General features: G+C 63.9%; 2 protein-coding genes across 6 annotated transcripts; both read left to right on the forward strand.

Annotated features, from left to right (window-relative positions):
- The first annotated feature begins 1,346 nt into the window (after window positions 1–1,346).
- Aldh3b1 (aldehyde dehydrogenase 3 family member B1) lies at window positions 1,347–12,133 on the forward strand. Of its 3 annotated transcripts, none has more exons than XM_048359710.1 (10): window positions 1,347–1,458; window positions 2,324–2,581; window positions 4,831–4,993; window positions 7,143–7,455; window positions 7,576–7,661; window positions 7,954–8,035; window positions 9,031–9,417; window positions 9,776–9,942; window positions 10,342–10,441; window positions 11,866–12,133. In XM_048359710.1, exons 3-10 carry the CDS (start codon window positions 4,832–4,834, stop codon window positions 12,054–12,056), a joined length of 1,488 nt encoding a protein of 495 aa, XP_048215667.1. In that variant the 5' UTR covers window positions 1,347–1,458; window positions 2,324–2,581; window position 4,831; the 3' UTR covers window positions 12,057–12,133. The 3 variants fall into 3 exon arrangements, with proteins under 3 accessions (XP_048215667.1, XP_048215669.1, XP_048215670.1); XM_048359712.1 differs by lacking the exon at window positions 1,347–1,458 and having other exon boundaries at window positions 2,197–2,581; window positions 7,143–7,253; window positions 7,335–7,455; XM_048359713.1 differs by lacking the exons at window positions 1,347–1,458; window positions 2,324–2,581; window positions 4,831–4,993; window positions 7,954–8,035 and having other exon boundaries at window positions 7,440–7,455.
- A 943-nt stretch (window positions 12,134–13,076) lies between these two features.
- Window positions 13,077–17,668, forward strand: Ndufs8 (NADH:ubiquinone oxidoreductase core subunit S8). Of its 3 annotated transcripts, none has more exons than XM_048359749.1 (7): window positions 13,077–13,194; window positions 14,291–14,348; window positions 14,452–14,502; window positions 15,407–15,496; window positions 15,596–15,768; window positions 17,252–17,380; window positions 17,466–17,668. In XM_048359749.1, the coding sequence occupies exons 2-7, from the start codon at window positions 14,291–14,293 to the stop codon at window positions 17,595–17,597; spliced, it is 633 nt and encodes a 210-aa protein (XP_048215706.1). In that variant the 5' UTR covers window positions 13,077–13,194; the 3' UTR covers window positions 17,598–17,668. The 3 variants fall into 3 exon arrangements, with proteins under 3 accessions (XP_048215706.1, XP_048215707.1, XP_048215708.1); XM_048359750.1 differs by lacking the exon at window positions 13,077–13,194 and adding an exon at window positions 13,442–13,485; XM_048359751.1 differs by lacking the exon at window positions 13,077–13,194 and adding an exon at window positions 13,685–13,768.
- The last annotated feature ends 1 nt before the right edge of the window (window position 17,669 follows it).

Here is a 17,669-nt window from a genome sequence, read left to right on the forward strand (position 1 = left end):
GTTTCCCGAGCAGCTAGGATCACGGACGTGCGCCACTGGCACCCAGCCTGCCTTTCTTTCTTTCATTTCCCTGTTTGGGGGTTGTTCTTGGTATTTTGAGGTAGGGACTTGCTGTGTAGCCCCCGCTGGCCCAGGACTCTCAATCCTCCCGCTCCAGCCCATACCCCTTCCCCGCTCCATGCAGCCCCGGGAGGCAGTGTGGACCCTTGCTGGTTTGAAGGTCCGTTGGTGGGGCTGGTCCTGGAGTCCGGGCAGCAGCCCCCAGGGGGGACCGGGGATGGTGACAGTTCCAGGCCTACAAACATGAATTTGGTCGTTTCTTCCTCCTGTCCCTTGGGTCCCCACAGATGAGATGAGAGTCGGGGCCAGGACTGGAAGGGGGCCATACTGGGCCACCTCCACCCGGAACGGAGTGAAGTACCTCACCGTGTTGTCTCCTTTGCCCATCCACACCCTGCTCTTGTCACCAGCCCTACTTTCCCAGAGCACCGTTGTGCAGTGACAGCCAGGAATACAAGGGGGACTGTCTGGCCCGGAGACCCTGAACTCAGCCACATGAGAAACTTCTGGGCCAGGTGCTGGTGGCTCCCACCCTCATAACCGTAGCTTCTCAGCAGGCTGAGAGCTGAGGAGCCATGTCTAAAGCCAGCCCAGGCAGACAAATCCAAAGCATTCTTATCTCCAATTGGGAGCAAAGACCAAGTATTAGAGCGCTAGCCGTGAGCAAAAAAAAGCCAAGCAGAAGCATGAGGCCTGAGTTCAAGCCCCAGCACTAGCACTAAATAAACAAAGCAACTTCAGAACCTCTGCGTTCTCCTTCCCGGCCTGGGCAGGGTCCCTCCCCACCAGAGCCGGCCCTAAGAGCAGTGCGTTGTGGGGCCCTCTCTGAGGGCCTCATCTATCCTGGGGTGTCTTTGACAGGGTCAGAACTGGGAGGCCCAAGTCCCTAGAGCCTTAAGGAACAAGGAAAGAAGCGCGTCTTCCCAGGCCCATCCTGGAGCAGCTTCACTACCTGGGACGGGCCTCCACCTGTTCTTGCCTAAGTGACAAATTCAGCCCCTGTAGACGGGGGGGGGGGGGGGGTGTCCCCAAGGGCCCTCTGGCCAGCGAGAGGTCCCTCAGAATCCTCTAACGCCCTGCCCACCCACCAGGCTGCCTTAATCTGCTGTGTGGTCTTGGATGGGCGGCTGCCTGTCTCTGGGCCACGCCGCTGACTGACAGCCTGGCCCCGCCTGGTACTCGACTTCTGCCAGAGCTTCTGCCTGGCTCGGCTCCAAAGAGCCGCAGAACAGGGCTGTCACATGCTGAGCCACGTGACAGCTGGTGGGTGGGGGCTGCATCCCTCGCCGCCGGGGGTGAGGCTTCCGTGGCCCTTGACCCCCACCCCTACCCCACGCAGCTAAACCCGCGGGGCTCCCAGCGAGGGCGTGGGCCGCGCGACCTGTCCTGCCCTCCCAGGTAGGCCGAGGACCCGGGGTGGGGCTGCGACAGCATCTCCCAGGTGCAAGGTCGGCCCAGAGGCCCTGCCTTGGAGCCTCCAGGCAGGCCCCGGGCACCCGCTCGGGGAGGCACAAAGGGCGTCCCTCCCCCACACCTGTAACCCAACCACCTGCCTGTCTGCGGGATCATCCCCCTCTGTGCCAGGCTCCCACGGGTGAGCCGGCTAGGGCGGGGGCCGGGACCCCCCCCCGGGATCACCGCAGTGACACGCAGTGGGGTGGCTGTCCCGCAGCAGGGGCGGGGACCGGGGTTGCTCCCCGCGAGCTCTCGGGGTGCCTGTGGGTCTGTGGACGGGGACGCACAGGAGCGACGGGACCCGCTGCCCCCGGGCTCCGTGTGGCGGGCCTGCCCTCCGGCTGTGTGGGGTGCAGGGCCTGGGGGTGAAGGGCTCCGTGGATGGGGCAGCAAAAATGGTCCCAAGAATGGGATTTCTGGGCTCTATTTTTGCTTTGTCTCAGCGTGTGCGGCAGGCCTGGGGCATGAGCTCAGGGCTGGGGTGCTGCCCTTTAGCGGGCCCTCTACCCCTTGAGCCACCCCTCTACTGGCAGCTTTTTGGTGGTTAATTAGAGGTTAGGAGTCTCCCGGCCTTTCCTGCCTGAGCTGGCTTCGACCGTGATCTTCACATCTCAGCCTCCCGGGTAGCCAGGATTGCATTGCGTGCAGCTTGATTGCATTGCCACGCAGCTTGGACGCTCTTCCTTTTGCAGATAGGGAAACTGAGGCTTGGGGTAGAGGATGCCTGCAGCGAGCGGGGCAGGGCCACCGGGCCCCACCCCACACTGTATTTCCCGGGGGCCACTTCCCTGGGCTCCCCTTCTCCTAGGGCCGAGCCCTTCCTATACCTGCTGTGCGGCTCTCGGCTGGTGCCGGCCCTCTCTGGGCCCTGGCTTCTCCTCGGAGGAGCAGACCTAGAGGCCCTGAAGGAGGGGGTGGCCCGCGGCTCCGGCTGGCCGGAAGCCAAGGTCAGGCAGGAGGCCAGGGCGGCCCCGCCCCGGGGCTGGTGTCGTTGGACATTTCATAAGCGCGGCGCCGGGACAGAGCGGGGACGCCCAGGAGGAAGAGCGGCGGCGAGGGACCTGAGGTGCGGAGTCCGGGGGAGGCGGGGGCCGCACGGGTGGGTCAGGGCGGGGATCCTGGGTGCGGCCACCCTGGAAGCCCTCGTCCTGCTGGGGGAAGGGGAAGCTGGAGGGGTGGGGGAGAGAGGGCCTGGCCGCTCTGTCCGTCTGTCTGTCAAGCCTGGCTGTTCCCTCTGTCAGGCTCAGGTGCTCTGTCTGTCCAGTCTGTCTGTCTGTCTGGGGCCCTGGAGGGAAGCGGCTCCCTGTGAGCCCCCCCAAGGGCCAACTTCTCCTTTAGACAGCAGCTGTGTCCCCGGCGCTGCCAGGGAGACGGGGCTGGGGGGGACACGAGCGGGCGTGGAAAGGACTCTTCCTTAGCGACGGGCTCCGTAGGCCGGGGAAGGAGGGGCCTCTCCGTGGGAGGGCCCGGGTGTGCTCAGCCTCAGGCTAAGGGGTGCCTTGGTCCTAGCTCCCCCAGGACTCAGGGGGCAGGCGTCGGGGAACCCAGGCTCGGCCACATGGCGTCAGATTGGAGAGGAAGACCCTGGGTCTGTGGGCCTTTGAGGCCGGCCCAGCACCCCGACTTCCAGCATCCCTGACTGGCGGGGGGGGGGCGGGGGGTGCTCCCAGGCTCTCTGACCAAGCCTCCAGTCTTCTCTGTCAGCCATGGCCCAGGCCCTTTCCTCCCCGCACCTGCACCTACACGGGATCACGTCCCATCAGGCACAGTGGTGACCCCCAAAGTGCCTTCCGGACTCCCCAAGCTCCAGGTCAAAGCTGCCCCATTGACTACTGTGGGCTCTGTCCCCACTTCACAGATGGGAACAGTGAGCCTCGGGGGCCCACAGACCTCCACCTAGCAAATGTAGAGGCTGAGATTTGAACCCAGGTCCTGGGACACACACCCCCCATGCCTCCCAGCAGCATGCTTGGAGGTCTGAGCCAGAGAAGGCAATCAGCTGCGCCCAGAGCAGTGCCTGGAGCAGCGGCCCTGACTGCCCGCCCTCCCCTCCCCTCCCCTCCCCTCTCCTCTGCTACCCTGGGCCAGCACCCACGGGCGGGCCAGACAAGCAGCCAGCCGCCCAGTGTGTAGTCAGCATGCACGCGCATGTGTGTGTGTGTGCGTGCGTGCGTGCGTGATTACGGGGTTTGAACTCAGGACCCTGTGCTCTACTTGGCTTTTTCGAGCAAGGCTAGCTCTCTTAACACCTGGGCCACAGCACCACTTGTGGCTTTTTGCTGGTTAATTGGAGATAAGACTTTACTGCTGGGCTGGCTTTGAACCGTGATCCTCAGATCTCAGCCTCCTGAGTAGCCAAGATTACAGGCGTGAGCCACCAGTGCCTGGCTCATTTTTGTTTTTCCGAGGACTCTCCAAGCACATGGCCGGGGGGCAGGGGGCTTGTCTTGCTCTGCCCCCCCCCCACCCAGATACCACTGGGCCTGCCAGCCCTGCTTCAGTGAATAAGGTTCTTGGGTCCTTGATGGCCCGCCAAAGCCTGCTTGCCTCCTCTGCTTACCTGGGTGCTCCCCGCTAGTAACGAGGGGGTGGGGGGAGTTAGCAGGGGGCAGCCCTGTTGCTAGGAGCTGCTGCTGGAATGTTCCAGACCCCACCCTGAAGAGCTCCCTGCCCACAAGCTGCCATTTGCCCTGAGCTCTTCACATTTTTGTGGGCTCTGCAAAACCTCTAATGAGGGGCAGTCAGGGCTGCGGCTCCCCCACCTCGATGGGCAGGAGGAGGAGGGAGCCTGGGGAGAGGAAGCACCAGCTGCACCTTGCCCCACGCCTGTAACCCCGGCTACTCCGGAGCCTGAGATCCGAGGACCACGGTTTGAAGCCAGCCGGGGCAGGAAAGTCCCTGAGACTCTTTAAGCCATCAGCCAAAGGTGGTAGAGAGAAAAAGCTCAAGGACAGTGCTCAGGCCTGAGCCCACAATCACGTGTGTGTGTGTGTGTGTGTGTGTGTGTACACACGCACGAGGGAGGGGGGCAGTGATATTTCTGACCTTCTTAAGCATGGCTGACCTTTACTGAATATCTTGGTGGCCTGTGGGCTTTGTGTAGCTTTCTCTCATGTTACAAATAAGGAAACTGAGGCAGGTGCTGCACCAGTAAGAACCCAGGGCACTCAGAGACGCTGGGGCTCTGTCCTCCTGCCTCTCCTGCCCTCTCGGGTCAGTGTCTGGTGCTCTGTGCGGGCCTGGCGTGCTGCGGGGGGCAGGGGCGGGGCGTCCGGGGCCGCCCTGCCCAGCCACGTCTCGCTGTCCCGCCCGCAGGATGGAAGCGCTGGAGGACACGCTGCGGCGGCTGCGGGAGGCCTTCCGCGAGGGCCGCACGCGGCCGGCCGAGTTCCGCGCGGCGCAGCTGCGGGGCCTGGGCCGCTTCCTGCAGGACCACAAGCAGCGGCTGCAGGAGGCGCTGGCCCAGGACCTGCACAAGGTGTGGCTGCGGGGGGGGGGGGGGGGGGCGGGGGCACTGGTGCCGGAGGACAGCTCCTGAAGAGGGCCCGTTGCGCCCCGTTAACCCGCTCCCTCCAACATCACCCCAGCAGCCCAGGCTCCAGGGGTGTGGAGGAGAGCCCGCCGGCCTGGGGGAGGCAGGACACACAGAATCCGGGCTGGTGACCGGGAAGCGAGGGGAAGCCGGGCCCAGGGTGCTGATTCGTATGTAGGGGGTCAGGGACAGTTTCTTTGAGGAGGGAATGTTAGGAGCACAAAGGGGGAGAAGGAAAGATCGGCAGGGCACAGCGCGTGCAAAGGCCCGAACTTGATAGCTTTGTGCTTCAGGAGCCCGGTGTGGCTGGGAGAAACAGATATAGATGAGGCCCGGGGGGGGGAGGGGGAGGGGAGTCATGCACGGCAGGCCCTGGTTGGCCCTGGAGGAGCCGGGCTCCCCCTGGGCCCCGTGGACATCAGCCTGGAGGCAAATCCCAGTTCCACCAGCAGCCATGTGAAGCCCCCCCAGAGCACAGCTCCCCGTAGGTCAGTCCCGTCACCCAGCGAGGCCGCCCTGTTCCCACGCAGCCATCGGACAGGTTGTCCTGGTGTCCCCTCCTTCAGCCTGTTGTGTGTCTGGGCAACCCCGTGGGCACAGTCCCCTGCCCGTCCCCAGCCCGGGCCAGGGAAGCCACTGGAGTCCATTTTCCCCTTCAGCTCAGATTTCTCTCTGCCTTCCCATCCTGACAAAGGGAGCAGTGGCCCAGAAAATTCAATCTGTGCCTCCCTCTGATCTCCCCGGCACTCCTGGACTCTCCGTGCCCTTCCTGGAGGGGGAGGGCATGTCCTCGCACACAGACAGCCAGGAAGAGCGGAGTCAGGGGCTGAACCTGACTTCAAGGGCCCTGCTCTCCCCAAAGCACCTGCTCTGCGGGCTCAAACCTCCGCTGACCCCTGTGGAGTTGCCCAGGGCTGGGGCTGGCTGCCAGGCTTGCTGAGCACAGGTGGGGCTGTAGGCATGCTGAGCCTGGCACCGCCACCAGGGGGCGCCGGTAGGCGTGCTGTCTGTGGGTCTCCAGGCCCACAGCCCCTCCACCCCCAGACGGGGCTCTGGCCTTGACCTCGCTCTTCTGAACCCTCCCCCTCCCCTTGGGCCTTTCATCTGTATTCTAACCCAGGAGCACTTGTATCTGAGTAGTTGTGACTCAGGCAGGAAGACGCTGGGGCTGGCGTTGTTGGCCCTGGCCTCCCGGGGGTGGGGGCGAAGCACACAGCTGGCGGAGACCAATGCCAGGTCCCTATGGCCTTGGTCTCCTTCTCACTCCCGCCCCCGGCACCTGACGGTGGCCCCTGGGAACCGCCCTCGTTTATCCAGGAAGGTCTGCGTCGTGTGTCCCCTGCAGCCGGACATGCTGCCCCGGAAGCACCCAGGTCAGATCCCACTGGGCTTCTGTGCCGGCCAGGATCTTTGTGCAGAAGATTCCAGATGTGCTCCAGATGTCCAGGGCTTCCTTCCCATTCTTCCGATCGCAGCTCAAGTGTCAGATCACGTAGGCGGGGGTGATGGTGTATTTGTAATCTCAGCACTCGGGAGGCAGAGGCAGGACGATCACGAGTTTGAGGCCAGCCTGGGCTTCAGAGTGGGAGTCTGTCTCTAAGGAAATCGATGAAGCCACCCTAGGCCAGAGGCCTGCACCAACACCTTGTACACAGACCAAAAGTGCACCTGCAGGCACACCTGCGCACACCTATGCCCCGTGCTCTCATTCTGTCTGTCCTCCCCCTCCCCCAGGGTTTTCGTAGAATGTGTCATGACCCAGCTGGATTCAGTGGCTTGCGCTATAGTACCAGCTACTCAGGAGGCAGAGAGCAGGAGAAGTGAGGTTCCACATCAGGGCAAAAAGCTGGTGAGGCTGTTCCCACCCATAGCTGGGTGCTGGGTGTTGCGCGGCTGTCACCCAGCCTGGTGGAAGGGTCAGTGGACGTATTGATCAGGCCGGCCCGGCAAGAAGTAAGATCCTGTCTTGGAGCTAGATGGAGCCGGGGGTGTGGCTCGCGCGGCGGCTGGCAGGTGCGTCCCCCATGAGGGAGTGAGAGGTGCCGGCCCTGCAGGGTCGGGGCTGACGGGCTCTGACCCCCGTCCCTCCCTGCAGTCGGCCTTCGAGTCCCTGGTGTCTGAGGTTGCCATCAGCCAGGGCGAGGTGGACTTGGCCCTCAGGAGCCTGCGGACCTGGATGAAAGACGAGCCGGTGGCCAGGAACCTGGTGCGTGGTCAGGAGGGCTGGGGGGGCTGCTTGCGCCCACTGGGTGGCCTCCACGGCCCCTCACCCAGGCTCCCCCTCCAGGCCACCCAGATGGACTCCGCCTTCATCCGGAAGGAGCCCTTCGGGCTGGTGCTCATCGTGGCCCCCTGGAACTACCCCGTGAACCTCACGCTGGTGCCCCTGGTGGGGGCCCTGGCGGCGGGTGAGTGCCCTGCCCACCACCCACCCTTCCCGGCAGATCCTGTTCCCATGGCTCACCCACAGGTTGGGGGGACCAGCCACTGCACCCCAAATGCCCGCACTCTCCCCGCACTGCCTGCAGGGAACTGCGTGGTGCTGAAGCCCTCGGAGATCAGCAGGAGCACGGAGAAGATTCTAGCTGAGGAGCTGCCCCGCTACCTGGACCAGGTGAGCAGCACAGGCAGGGTCCGTGAGGTGGCCTTGGCCTCAGTTTCCCTGTGAGGGGCGGCCAGGGTGGCCAGCCCGTGGGGGTCCATGTTCACAGGACTTTGGCCCCATCCCCCCTGCAGCCCGCCGTGCCCAGGCCTCTGGGGGACACCTTGCTGCACCTCACGCCTCTTGGAGCCTGGGTGGGCCAGGTGGGGAGTGGGCTCGGGGGGGGGGCCCAGATGAAGGGTAGACCCCAGCTGGGGCTGGAGAGCTGGGTACAGAGGGAGCCCCCGGCCGTGCCGCCCCGCAGAGCTGCTTTGCCGTGGTGCTCGGCGGACCCTCGGAGATGGGGCAGCTGCTGGAGCACCGCTTTGACTACATCTTCTTCACAGGTAAGGCTGGGGCCCCCCCAGGGGGAGAGCTGGGGCTCCTGTCCCCAATGCTGAGAGCCTGGGAGGCGCCAAGGCAAGTGGCCAGTGCGGGAGAACCCGGACTGGGCAAGCCATCCGGGGCCCTGGGGGTCGTTTCTTCCTCCCCATCGAGCTGAGAAGCCCCGGGCCTTGGGCTCCCTCAGGACCCGGCTCACCCCCCAACCGCTGTCTCCCAAGTGGAGCTCGGGCTGAGCTCCTGCCGTAACAGGCCCGGCCCTCTGTGGCCACCTGCCAAGACCCCCAACTCCACCTGGCTTCCAAAGTCCAGGATGAAGTTTCTGGGACACAGTAAAAAACCCACGAGCCAGGAGCCTGCACTTCCAGGGGCCCTGAGAGTCTCAGTGGACCCTTTTCGGGGGGGGGCAGCAGGGGAGCAACAGCAAAGCCTGCCCAACCTGGGGCAGAATCTGAACCTTTTGAGTTGAGGGTGAGAGTCAGGAGTGAGAGGAGGCTTGCAGGGCTGCTGGTTGGGCAGGGGGGTGGGGGTGGGGTGCAGAAGGACAGGTAAGGGCTGGGGGGCCCTGCTGAGGGTCCCTGTGGGCCTGGAACCCAGGGAGGGAGGGTATGAGACCCCGGGAGGCGCCGAGCACATGCTCAGAGCGGGCCCCTGACCTCGGGGGATCATGGCCCCCTAGGGCTGCAGAGAATGAGACGGCGGCAGGCAGGGAGGAACGTGGCACTCAGAGTCCAGGAGCGCCCCGGGCCCTGCTCAGGACGGGGGCAAGGCAACGGCTGGGTGTGCGGCGCTCACCCTGCCTTTCTGGAGCCCCTGCACCCGTGGGGACTCATTGGGGAGTGCTGGGGAACAGGATCCCAGCCTGCAGGACAGCAGAATGGTTGGGGGCCCGGTGGGGTCCGGCTCTGATGACCAAGGCCCCTCAAGAGAGGAGTGGGACCCCCATGTGGCCATCGCCAGGTCAGGGGACCGAGGGGCAAGAGTTCCCTTTCATCCCCAGGGAGCCCTCACGTAGGGAAGATCGTCATGGCCGCCGCCGCCAAGCACCTGACGCCCATCACCCTGGAGCTGGGGGGCAAGAACCCCTGCTACGTGGATGACAACTGTGACCCCCAGACCGTGGCCAACCGCGTGGCCTGGTTCCGCTACTTCAACACCGGCCAGACCTGCGTGGCCCCCGACTACGTCCTGTGCAGCCCCGAGATGCAGGAGCGGCTGCTGCCCGCCCTGCAGAGCGCCATCACCCGTTTCTATGGCGACGACCCCAAGAGCTCCCCCAACCTGGGCCGCATCATCAGCCACAAGCATTTCCAGCGGCTGCAGGGGCTGCTGCGCTGTGGCCGCGTGGCCATCGGGGGGCAGAGCGACGAGAGCGAGCGCTACATCGGTGAGTGCCCCCCCCCACCGCCCCGGGGGCGCCCGCCCCTGCCCCTGCCCCTGGGCGCCACCGCCAGGGTGCTCGGTTCCCGCTGCCCCGAGTCCAGACACCGGCGCTCCAGGCACCGTGGTTCCGAGCCCGCGACTCCTCCACCCCACACGCTGGCCCGCTGAGCTCAGGGCCGAGTTCTAGGGGTCCCGCCGGGGGCCCCAAAGGCTCAGCCACTTGCGCTGTCTGTCCCGAGGCCGGGGCCCCAGCCCCTGCCGTGCCCTCGGCCCGGGCTCCGGGCGGGCGGCCTCTCCCGGCTGCTCCCCGTGGGGGCCCCGCCGGCCCCAGCCCGCAGGCCGAGCCGCCCCTGTGCCCACAGCGCCCACGGTGCTAGTGGACGTGCAGGCGGCGGAGCCGGTGATGCAGGAGGAGATCTTCGGGCCCATCCTGCCGCTGCTGACCGTGAGGAGCCTGGACGAGGCCATCGACTTCATCAACCAGCGGGAAAAGCCCCTGGCCCTCTACGCCTTCTCCAACAGCAGCCAGGTGGGCGGCGGGGCGGCTCTGCGCGGGGCGCTCGCGGGACGGCGGGGCCGCGTCCCCTGGCTCCTCCCCGCCCCCCTCCCGCCCGCTCTCCCCCGTCCGTCCTCCCGCACCCGAGCGTGGTGCTCGGCGGCCGTCCTGGTGCCCGGCTCTCAGGGCGCACAGCCAGGCGGGCCCCAGGATGAGCGCCCGGTCCCCGACCCCACGCAGCCCGAGGGATGGGCTGGGAGCCGAGGCGGGGGCGGTGCAAGGGGGAAGGGCAAGGGCCACGTTCCCGCTCCTGAGCAATCTGGCCCCTGGCTCCCCAGGCCCTCCCTGTCCATCCCGCCCCCCCATGACTGGGCCTCAGCCCCCTCTGAAACGAGCTGAGTGCCGAGTTCAGCTGACCCCGCTCTCTCCCAGGTGGTGAGGCAGGTGCTGGCGAGGACCAGCAGCGGCGGCTTCTGCGGGAATGACGGCTTCATGCACATGACCCTGGCCAGCCTGCCCTTTGGAGGCGTGGGTAAGTGCCCAGCCCCGGGCTCCACTGCACGGAGACAGCAAAACGCCAGTCCAACCTCAGCAGCCGGGCAGGCCGGGACCCAACCGAGCAGAACCTTCCAGACCTGCCTGTCTGCCCTTACCTGCAGACCCAATGCCGCAGGTATTTTAGGAACTCAAGCGTGGCCCGCCATCTGCTGGGCCCCTGCCTTTCTCCTAACAGCGCCGCGCGGCCTCGGCTTGTCCGTCCACCCACAGGGCGGTGTCCTCCGCTCCCTGACAAGGGCTTCCCCCCTCCCATGCCTCTGCAGGCCCCCGCAGGGCACCTCTGCTGCCGGGAGAGGATGGGAAGCCTCTGCCCCTGCTGGCCTCTGCGTCAGGAAGCCCAGGGCTGGGCCCAGCCGCTGCGGGACCCAGGACTGCCCCGTCCCTTCCCTGAGCCCCGTTCCCCAGTGACAGGACAGGGCCACCGCAGGTGACACATGGTCCCTTCACCTGCCAGACTCACCAAGAGATCACATGCCAGCAGGACTGGGCTGTGTGGTAGGGCCTGGGCCTCCCCGGAGGGCAGCGGTACCAGGCAGTGCGGGGTGGGCGGAGGCCCAGGCTGTGGCATTGCTGGCCCCGCTGGGGTGGCCATGCAGTGTCCTGGCCCCAGACACCACCTTCCAGCCTCCCTGAGCTTGGCTCCTGCCTGGGTCACTGTCAGACCCCCCCCCCCCCCCACACACACACAGCCCAAGGAGGAGTCTGTCTGTGGGCGAACCTGAGCCTACTGCTCCCAGGCCTGGAATCAAGGGAGGCCCAATTCCCAATGCTTGGAGGCTAGTCCTTGCTGTTCTGAGGGGCCCACTGGCACCCCCTGTGCCTGCTCCCCCCAGCCACATGACACACCCCCCATAGCACTGGGTCACCTCCACGCCTCAGTCCTCACCCCACCCACCTTTTCATCCAGTCAAGCCCCACACCCAGCCTCACCCAGTCCAGGAAGCCCACGTTTGTCCTCAGTTCCACACGGGCTGGGGGCCCTGAACTTCCCTGGCTTGCTTCCCTTCCTCAATCCTGAGCGCTCATGAAGGCACAGTGCTGACTGCGTCACAGGTCTACACACTCTCCTGACACCTGCACTCCCCACCCCCAGACCCCAACCCTAAGAGCACAGGACTGAGGCAGGCAGCCTCAAAACAGCTCTTCCCAAACAGCTCTTCAGGGCAAAGCTGGGATCCCAAAGTTCTAGAATACATAATCTGGGCCTCTGCGTGCCTATCTGTCTGTATTGGCTACTGAGCTGGTGCTGGTACCAGGCTGGTGGGAGGGGGGCTCCCCCCCTTTTCCCACAATGCCTTGTGATTCGTCTACTGGACAAATGGAGAAACGGAGGTTCAGAGCTGAGGTTTGCCTGACATCCTCTTGATTGCTGACGCTGTGTTCTGTGCTACCACGCAGGCAACAGCGGGATGGGCAGGTACCACGGCAAGTTCTCCTTCGACACCTTCTCCCACCAGCGCGCCTGCCTGCTGCGCAGCCCGGGGATGGAGAAAATCAACCACATCCGCTACCCGCCCTACACGCCTGGCAAGCTGCGGCTGCTGCTGCTGGCCATGGACGAGCGCTGCTGCAGCTGCACGCTGCTTTGAGCCCCAGGCGCGGGCCTCGCGCTCTCCCTAAGCAGGGGAGGCAGAGGGGGCCTGCGGCCAGGGCACAAGGGCGCCTGCCTGGCTCTCCCCCGCTGGGATGGCAGAGGGTGGGAGTCTGGGAAACAGACCAGTGACCAGCCCCTCCAGGTCGGCGCTAGTGCCTGGGGGGGGGGGGGAAAGTGGTCAGACTCGGGTGGTACTTCCCGTGGAGGGTGCAGCAGAGGAGTGCTGGTGTCAGGCCCCCGACCCATGGCGGATCCTCTGTGATCTGCCATGCCTGTCTTTTCTGAGCCTGCTCCCAATCTGTACAGCGCAGATTGTTAGAATAAAACTAAGGAGCTGCTGACCCGAGCCACGGGTGTCTCGTCTTCTCTCGTGGGGTGCAGCGGGGATGAGATCTCTGCACACAAGGCCAGCAGCACGTCCCAGGGGGGCACGCCTGCCCCGGGGGCGGGCTCCGCCTCCGGGAGCCCCCTCACCCCGAAGCCCGTCTCGGAGCACAGACCAAGCCCCGGCACACCCCCACCTCCCTCACCTCGTCTCCCCACGCCCCTCCGGCCTGGGGAACCTCCCGTGGCCCCCCGTGGGCCACACGCCCCGACCCCCCAGCAGTCCCCAGACACGGGTCGGTCCCGCACTCGGAAACCCGCCCGACCCCTCCGCCAGCTTTCCCGGAGCACCGCGCCCGGAAACACGCAGTCTGCGGGAAGAACCAGGGGCAGCCGCAGGCGCAGAACGGGGAGGACCAGAAGCCGCCTCGTGAGCGAGGTGTTTCCGCAAGGAGTCGGCGCTGTCCCAGCACACGCTCAGACGCTGCACCCGCTGCTCCCGCCCACCGGAGCCACGCCTAAGCCACGCCCCGGATGTCCCGCCTCCGGCGACGCGGAGCTCCTCGCCTATTGGTTTCTCCGAAGCAACATGGCGGCGCCCGGCAAAACTTCATGCCCTGCTGCTCTAGCAGCCAATCAGACGAAAGATCTGTGTAGATCCCGCCTCCCCCAGAAACACAACTAGCCAATCGTGGAGGGTCTCCGCGGCAAAGGCGCAGCCCCCAGCCCAATGGCAGTGTCCTACAGCTAAGGTCCGCCTCCCGGCTGACCTCCATGCTCCTGGAGGGAAGGAGCGGCAGCACCTGAAGGTGGGTGTACGGGGCATCTCGGTGAAGATTGGGCCTGGGCCGCGCGGCGTCGAGGACGAGCACGGTGTCCTCACTGGCCCCACAGCCCTGCACCCAGGCTCCGTCTCGGCCTGGTCACCACCTGCGGCCTCCGTGTCCTTGGGCGCTTAGCGGCCCGGTGGGAAGCCGGCGCCCGCAGGGCGCGTGCGCGGGCGGGCCCCGACGCCTCCTGCGTCCGCGGGGTCAGAGGTCACGGGGAAGGTCGCCGAAGGTGGTGGGTTGGGAGCCTGGAACTGGAATCTGCGGTCCAAAGTGGGTCGGCTAGAGGTCACAGGTCACAGGTGTCCCCCCCCTCCCCCCCGGCGCGCGGGCTGATGCCAGGCTCGGTGCTGCCTGGCCGGCGTGTACGATTTCCCCTCGTTTCCACGGACCCTGCCCAGGGTCCTCCTGTAGGCTGGGGTCACGTCCATGAGAACCTCGAAGTAGGGAAGGGAATCGGAATTATTTCAGTCTTTCTCGGAGTTTCCAGCCGGGGAGTATCGGGTTCCCACCCCCACTGGCCCCAAAGTACAAAGCCAGTCACTCACCTGACAAGATGACAGTGAGTGGAGCCTAGCACAGTTCTCCGTAGGTGCTGGGGAAGATGCGTAGGGAAGGGGGGTGGACACAGGGAAGGCACTAGCTCTAGGGATGGATTTCACACGCTTCCCAGAGCTTGGGGTTCACAAGGACTCCCTGACTCAGCCCAGTCAAGCTGGGTCAGACTGGAGGGCTGGCAGGTGCCGCACCTCCGACAGGAATGGGGTGCTGTCCTGATGCATGCCAGAGTGTGTGTGTTCTCTCCCCCTTCCCTCTCGCTCTCCTTCCTCTTTCCACCCTCCCCCCATCTCTCTCCTCCCCCCCACCTCCTGTACTGGTACTTGAACTCAGGGCCTGGGCGCTGTCCCTGAGCTTTTATGCTTAAGGCTGGCACTCTGCCAGAGACAAAGAGTCTCATGGACCCTCCTGCCTTCCTTGCTGGTTTTGAAGCAAGATGCTCAGCTCTCAGTCTCCTGAGGAGTTAGGATTATAGCGAATCTCCAGTGCCTGGCTTCACCTTTCTCCTCTGTGCCCCCAGATGCGCTGTCTGACCACCTCCATGCTGCTGCGGGCCCTGGCCCAGGCTGTACGCACAGGTACTTCTTGGAGCTTCCTGAGGGTGGGGGACTCATTTCCTGGGACTAGCTGGGGGCCCGCAGAGCACCTTCCCTCTCCTTCCCTCCTTCCCTCTCCTTGCAGGACACCCCAGTGCCCGGAGCCTCCACAGCAGCCCAGTGACAGCGACCTACAGTGAGTACCAGGGTAGCCCTCAGCCTGCTGGAGACCAGGGAGGAGACCCAAGTTTTAGGCTTTTTCTTACCAGGACCCTACTCTGAGCCTGAGTTTCTTTTTCTTAAAAAAAAAAAAAAATTGTAAAGGTGATACACAGAGGGGTTACATAAGTCAGGTAATGTGTATATTTATTTCCTTTTGAAAATGTCACCCCTTCCCTCCCCTATTCTCTCCTAGAGTTTCCCTCCTGACTCTCTCATTTTAATTCCAAAAATGACCATAATAAGCAGCAGGGCGCTGAGCCAGTACATGTGGAAAAGTCCATGAGACCTTTTTTTTTTTTTTTTTGGTGCCAGTCCTGGAGCTTGAACTCATGGCCTGGGCACTATCCCTGAGCTTTTTGTGCCCCAGGATAGCCTTCTCCACTTCTGGCTTTTTGATGATTCATTGGAAATCGGAAATAAGAGTCTCACAGACTCTGCCCATGCTGGCTTCAAGCCACGATCCTCAGATTGCAGCTTCCTGGAGTAGCTAGGATAACAGGCGTGAACCACCAGCGCCTGTCTCAACTCCTTTTTAAATCTTCCGAGTCTGCAGCCTCAGGCAGGGGAAAGTTTAGGCCTCTGGTTGGCTGTTACTGCACAAGCCTGGGGGGGTGGGGTGTCCTGGGACTTGAACTCGGTACCTGGGCACCATCTTTGAGCACTTTTGCTTAAGGCTAATGCTTTACCACTTTAAGCCACATCACCACTCCTGGTATTTTTGGTGGTTAATTGAAGAAAAGAGCCCTACTTTTCTGCCCGAGTGGCTTTGAACTGTGATCCTCAGATCTCAGCCTCTTGAGTAGCTAGGATGACAGGCGTGAGCTACGAAGCCCAGCTCCAAGCTGGATCTTTAACCTCCTGCCATGGCCTCCCCACAGAGTATGTGAACGTACAGGAACAAGATATGGACATTAGGTCAGTGACTGACCGGGCAGCTCGGACCCTGCTGTGGACTGAACTCATCCGAGGTGAGACCCTGGGGGCAGGGTGGCTCTGTCAGTCAGGAGGCATGCACGGGATGACTTCGGGCCCACGCTTTCCTGACCATTTTCCTGCACTGCTCGCAGGCCTGGGCATGACCCTGAGCTACTTGTTCCGGGAGCCGGCCACCATCAACTACCCATTTGAGAAGGGTCCGCTGAGCCCACGCTTCCGCGGGGAGCACGCACTGCGGCGGTACCCATCCGGGGAGGAGCGCTGCATCGCCTGCAAGCTCTGTGAGGCCATCTGCCCTGCCCAGGTGAGCCCGGCCCCCACCACCACCCTGGCCCTCCCCTGGGAGAGGTGTGGCCACAGGGAAATCCTCCTTCCCTGCTCCCAGTGGAACTGAGTAGGCCGTGGTGGCCAGAGGCTGTGTGTCACCAACTCAGCCGCTGCGTGGTCTACACGTCCTGTCCTAGGGATCAGCTTGGTCCTGTGGGTGGGCCCCACTTTTCCCTGGCTCCACCCCAAGAGAACATGCAGCCAAGAAGCCGATGGAGTCGTGGCGCAGGCCTGGCGTTTGTGCCCACCAGAGCTGGGGCAGGTCCAGGCCTTGCCATGGGCTCATCTCGGTGCTGAGGCTTACAGGGCTCTTGGCCAAGCCTGGCTGCTGGTGGGCCTTCCACGCCAAGGGCTGTGGCGCTCCTCCTGTGGCCACTGCCCGAGCATGGAGAGCCCCGGGCAGCGGCAGTGCGGGCTTCCGGGAGGCCCGTGCTACGCAGAAGCCACGCGCTGTACCAGCTCACGCCTTTCTCACTCATGCAGTCGTGTGTGTGTGTGTGTGTGCGTGCACGCGCCATTGCTGAGGCTTGAACTTAGGGCCTAGGTGCTGCCCCTTAGCATTATCACTCAAGGCTGCCACTCTGTGACTTGAGCTACAGCTTTGCTTTGGGCTTATTGCTGGTTACTTGGAGATAAAGAATCTCATGGAATTTCCTGCCCTGGTTGGCTTCAAACCATGGTCCTCGGATCTCAGCCTCCTGAGTAGCCTAGGTTACAGGTGTGGGCCACTGGCACCCAGCTCATGTTGTCTTTATACAACAAGCATCCTCTGGGGTCCTCCTGCCTGTGCGGGCCCAGGCCTCCCTTTCTTTCCTCTGGCTGGCACAAAGCTGTTGCCAGAAACTGCTAGTAAGGGATTTGCCTTCAAGACTGGGCTCTGCCCCTCACTTGCTGTGTGACTTCAGGAGTTTGCCAGCCTCTCTGAGCCTCAGTTTTCTTATCTACCAAGTGGAGACAAGCAGAGCTAAGTCAGAGGTTTTTTGTTTTGTTTTTGTTTTGGCCAGTCCTGGGCCTTGGACTCAGGGCCTGAGCACTGTCCCTGGCTTCTTTTTTGCTCAAGGCTAGCACTCTGCCACTTGAGCCACAGCGCCACTTCTGGCCATTTTCTGTGTATGTGGTGCTGGGGAATCGAACCCAGGGCCTCATGTATACGAGGCAAGCACTGTTGCCACTAGGCCCTATCCCCAGCCCAGTCAGAGGTTTTTTAAACCAGCCATTGGTCACTTCCTACAGAGGACGAGACTCCGTAGGGCTTCAGGTCTGTGGGGAACGGAGCAGGGCCACCTGCCCTCGTGGGAGCTGGGCTTGGGACAGGAGACAGCATTAACAAATGATAGGCACAAGTGGCAGGAAGACGCGGGAGGGGCCTGAGGTGTCTGTGGAGATGCCAGGGGTGGGAATGCGCTGAGGGCTGGCCCAGGGCCAGGACGTGGCTGGCTGTGACCGTAGCCTCTTCCCAGGCCATCACCATCGAGGCTGAGCCCAGGGCGGACGGCAGCCGTCGGACCACCCGCTATGACATTGACATGACCAAGTGCATCTACTGCGGCTTCTGCCAGGAGGCCTGTCCCGTGGATGCCATCGTGGAGGTGAGTGGGCCCCGGGGGGCGGGCAGCTGGGGCAGCGGCCCCTGGGCAGAGCCTGACCCCACCAAACCCGCACTCCGCCCTGCAGGGCCCCAACTTTGAGTTCTCCACGGAGACACACGAGGAACTGCTGTACAACAAGGAGAAGCTGCTCAACAACGGGGACAAGTGGGAGGCCGAGATCGCCGCCAACATCCAGGCGGACTACCTGTACCGGTGATGCCCCTGCTGTCCGTCGTCCACCCCCCCAGGGCCGCAGCCCTGCTGCCTAATAAAGAGCTCTGGCCCCCAC

This window comes from Perognathus longimembris, chromosome 13 (assembly GCF_023159225.1).
Source record: "Perognathus longimembris pacificus isolate PPM17 chromosome 13, ASM2315922v1, whole genome shotgun sequence".
Classification (NCBI taxonomy): domain Eukaryota; kingdom Metazoa; phylum Chordata; class Mammalia; order Rodentia; family Heteromyidae; genus Perognathus; species Perognathus longimembris.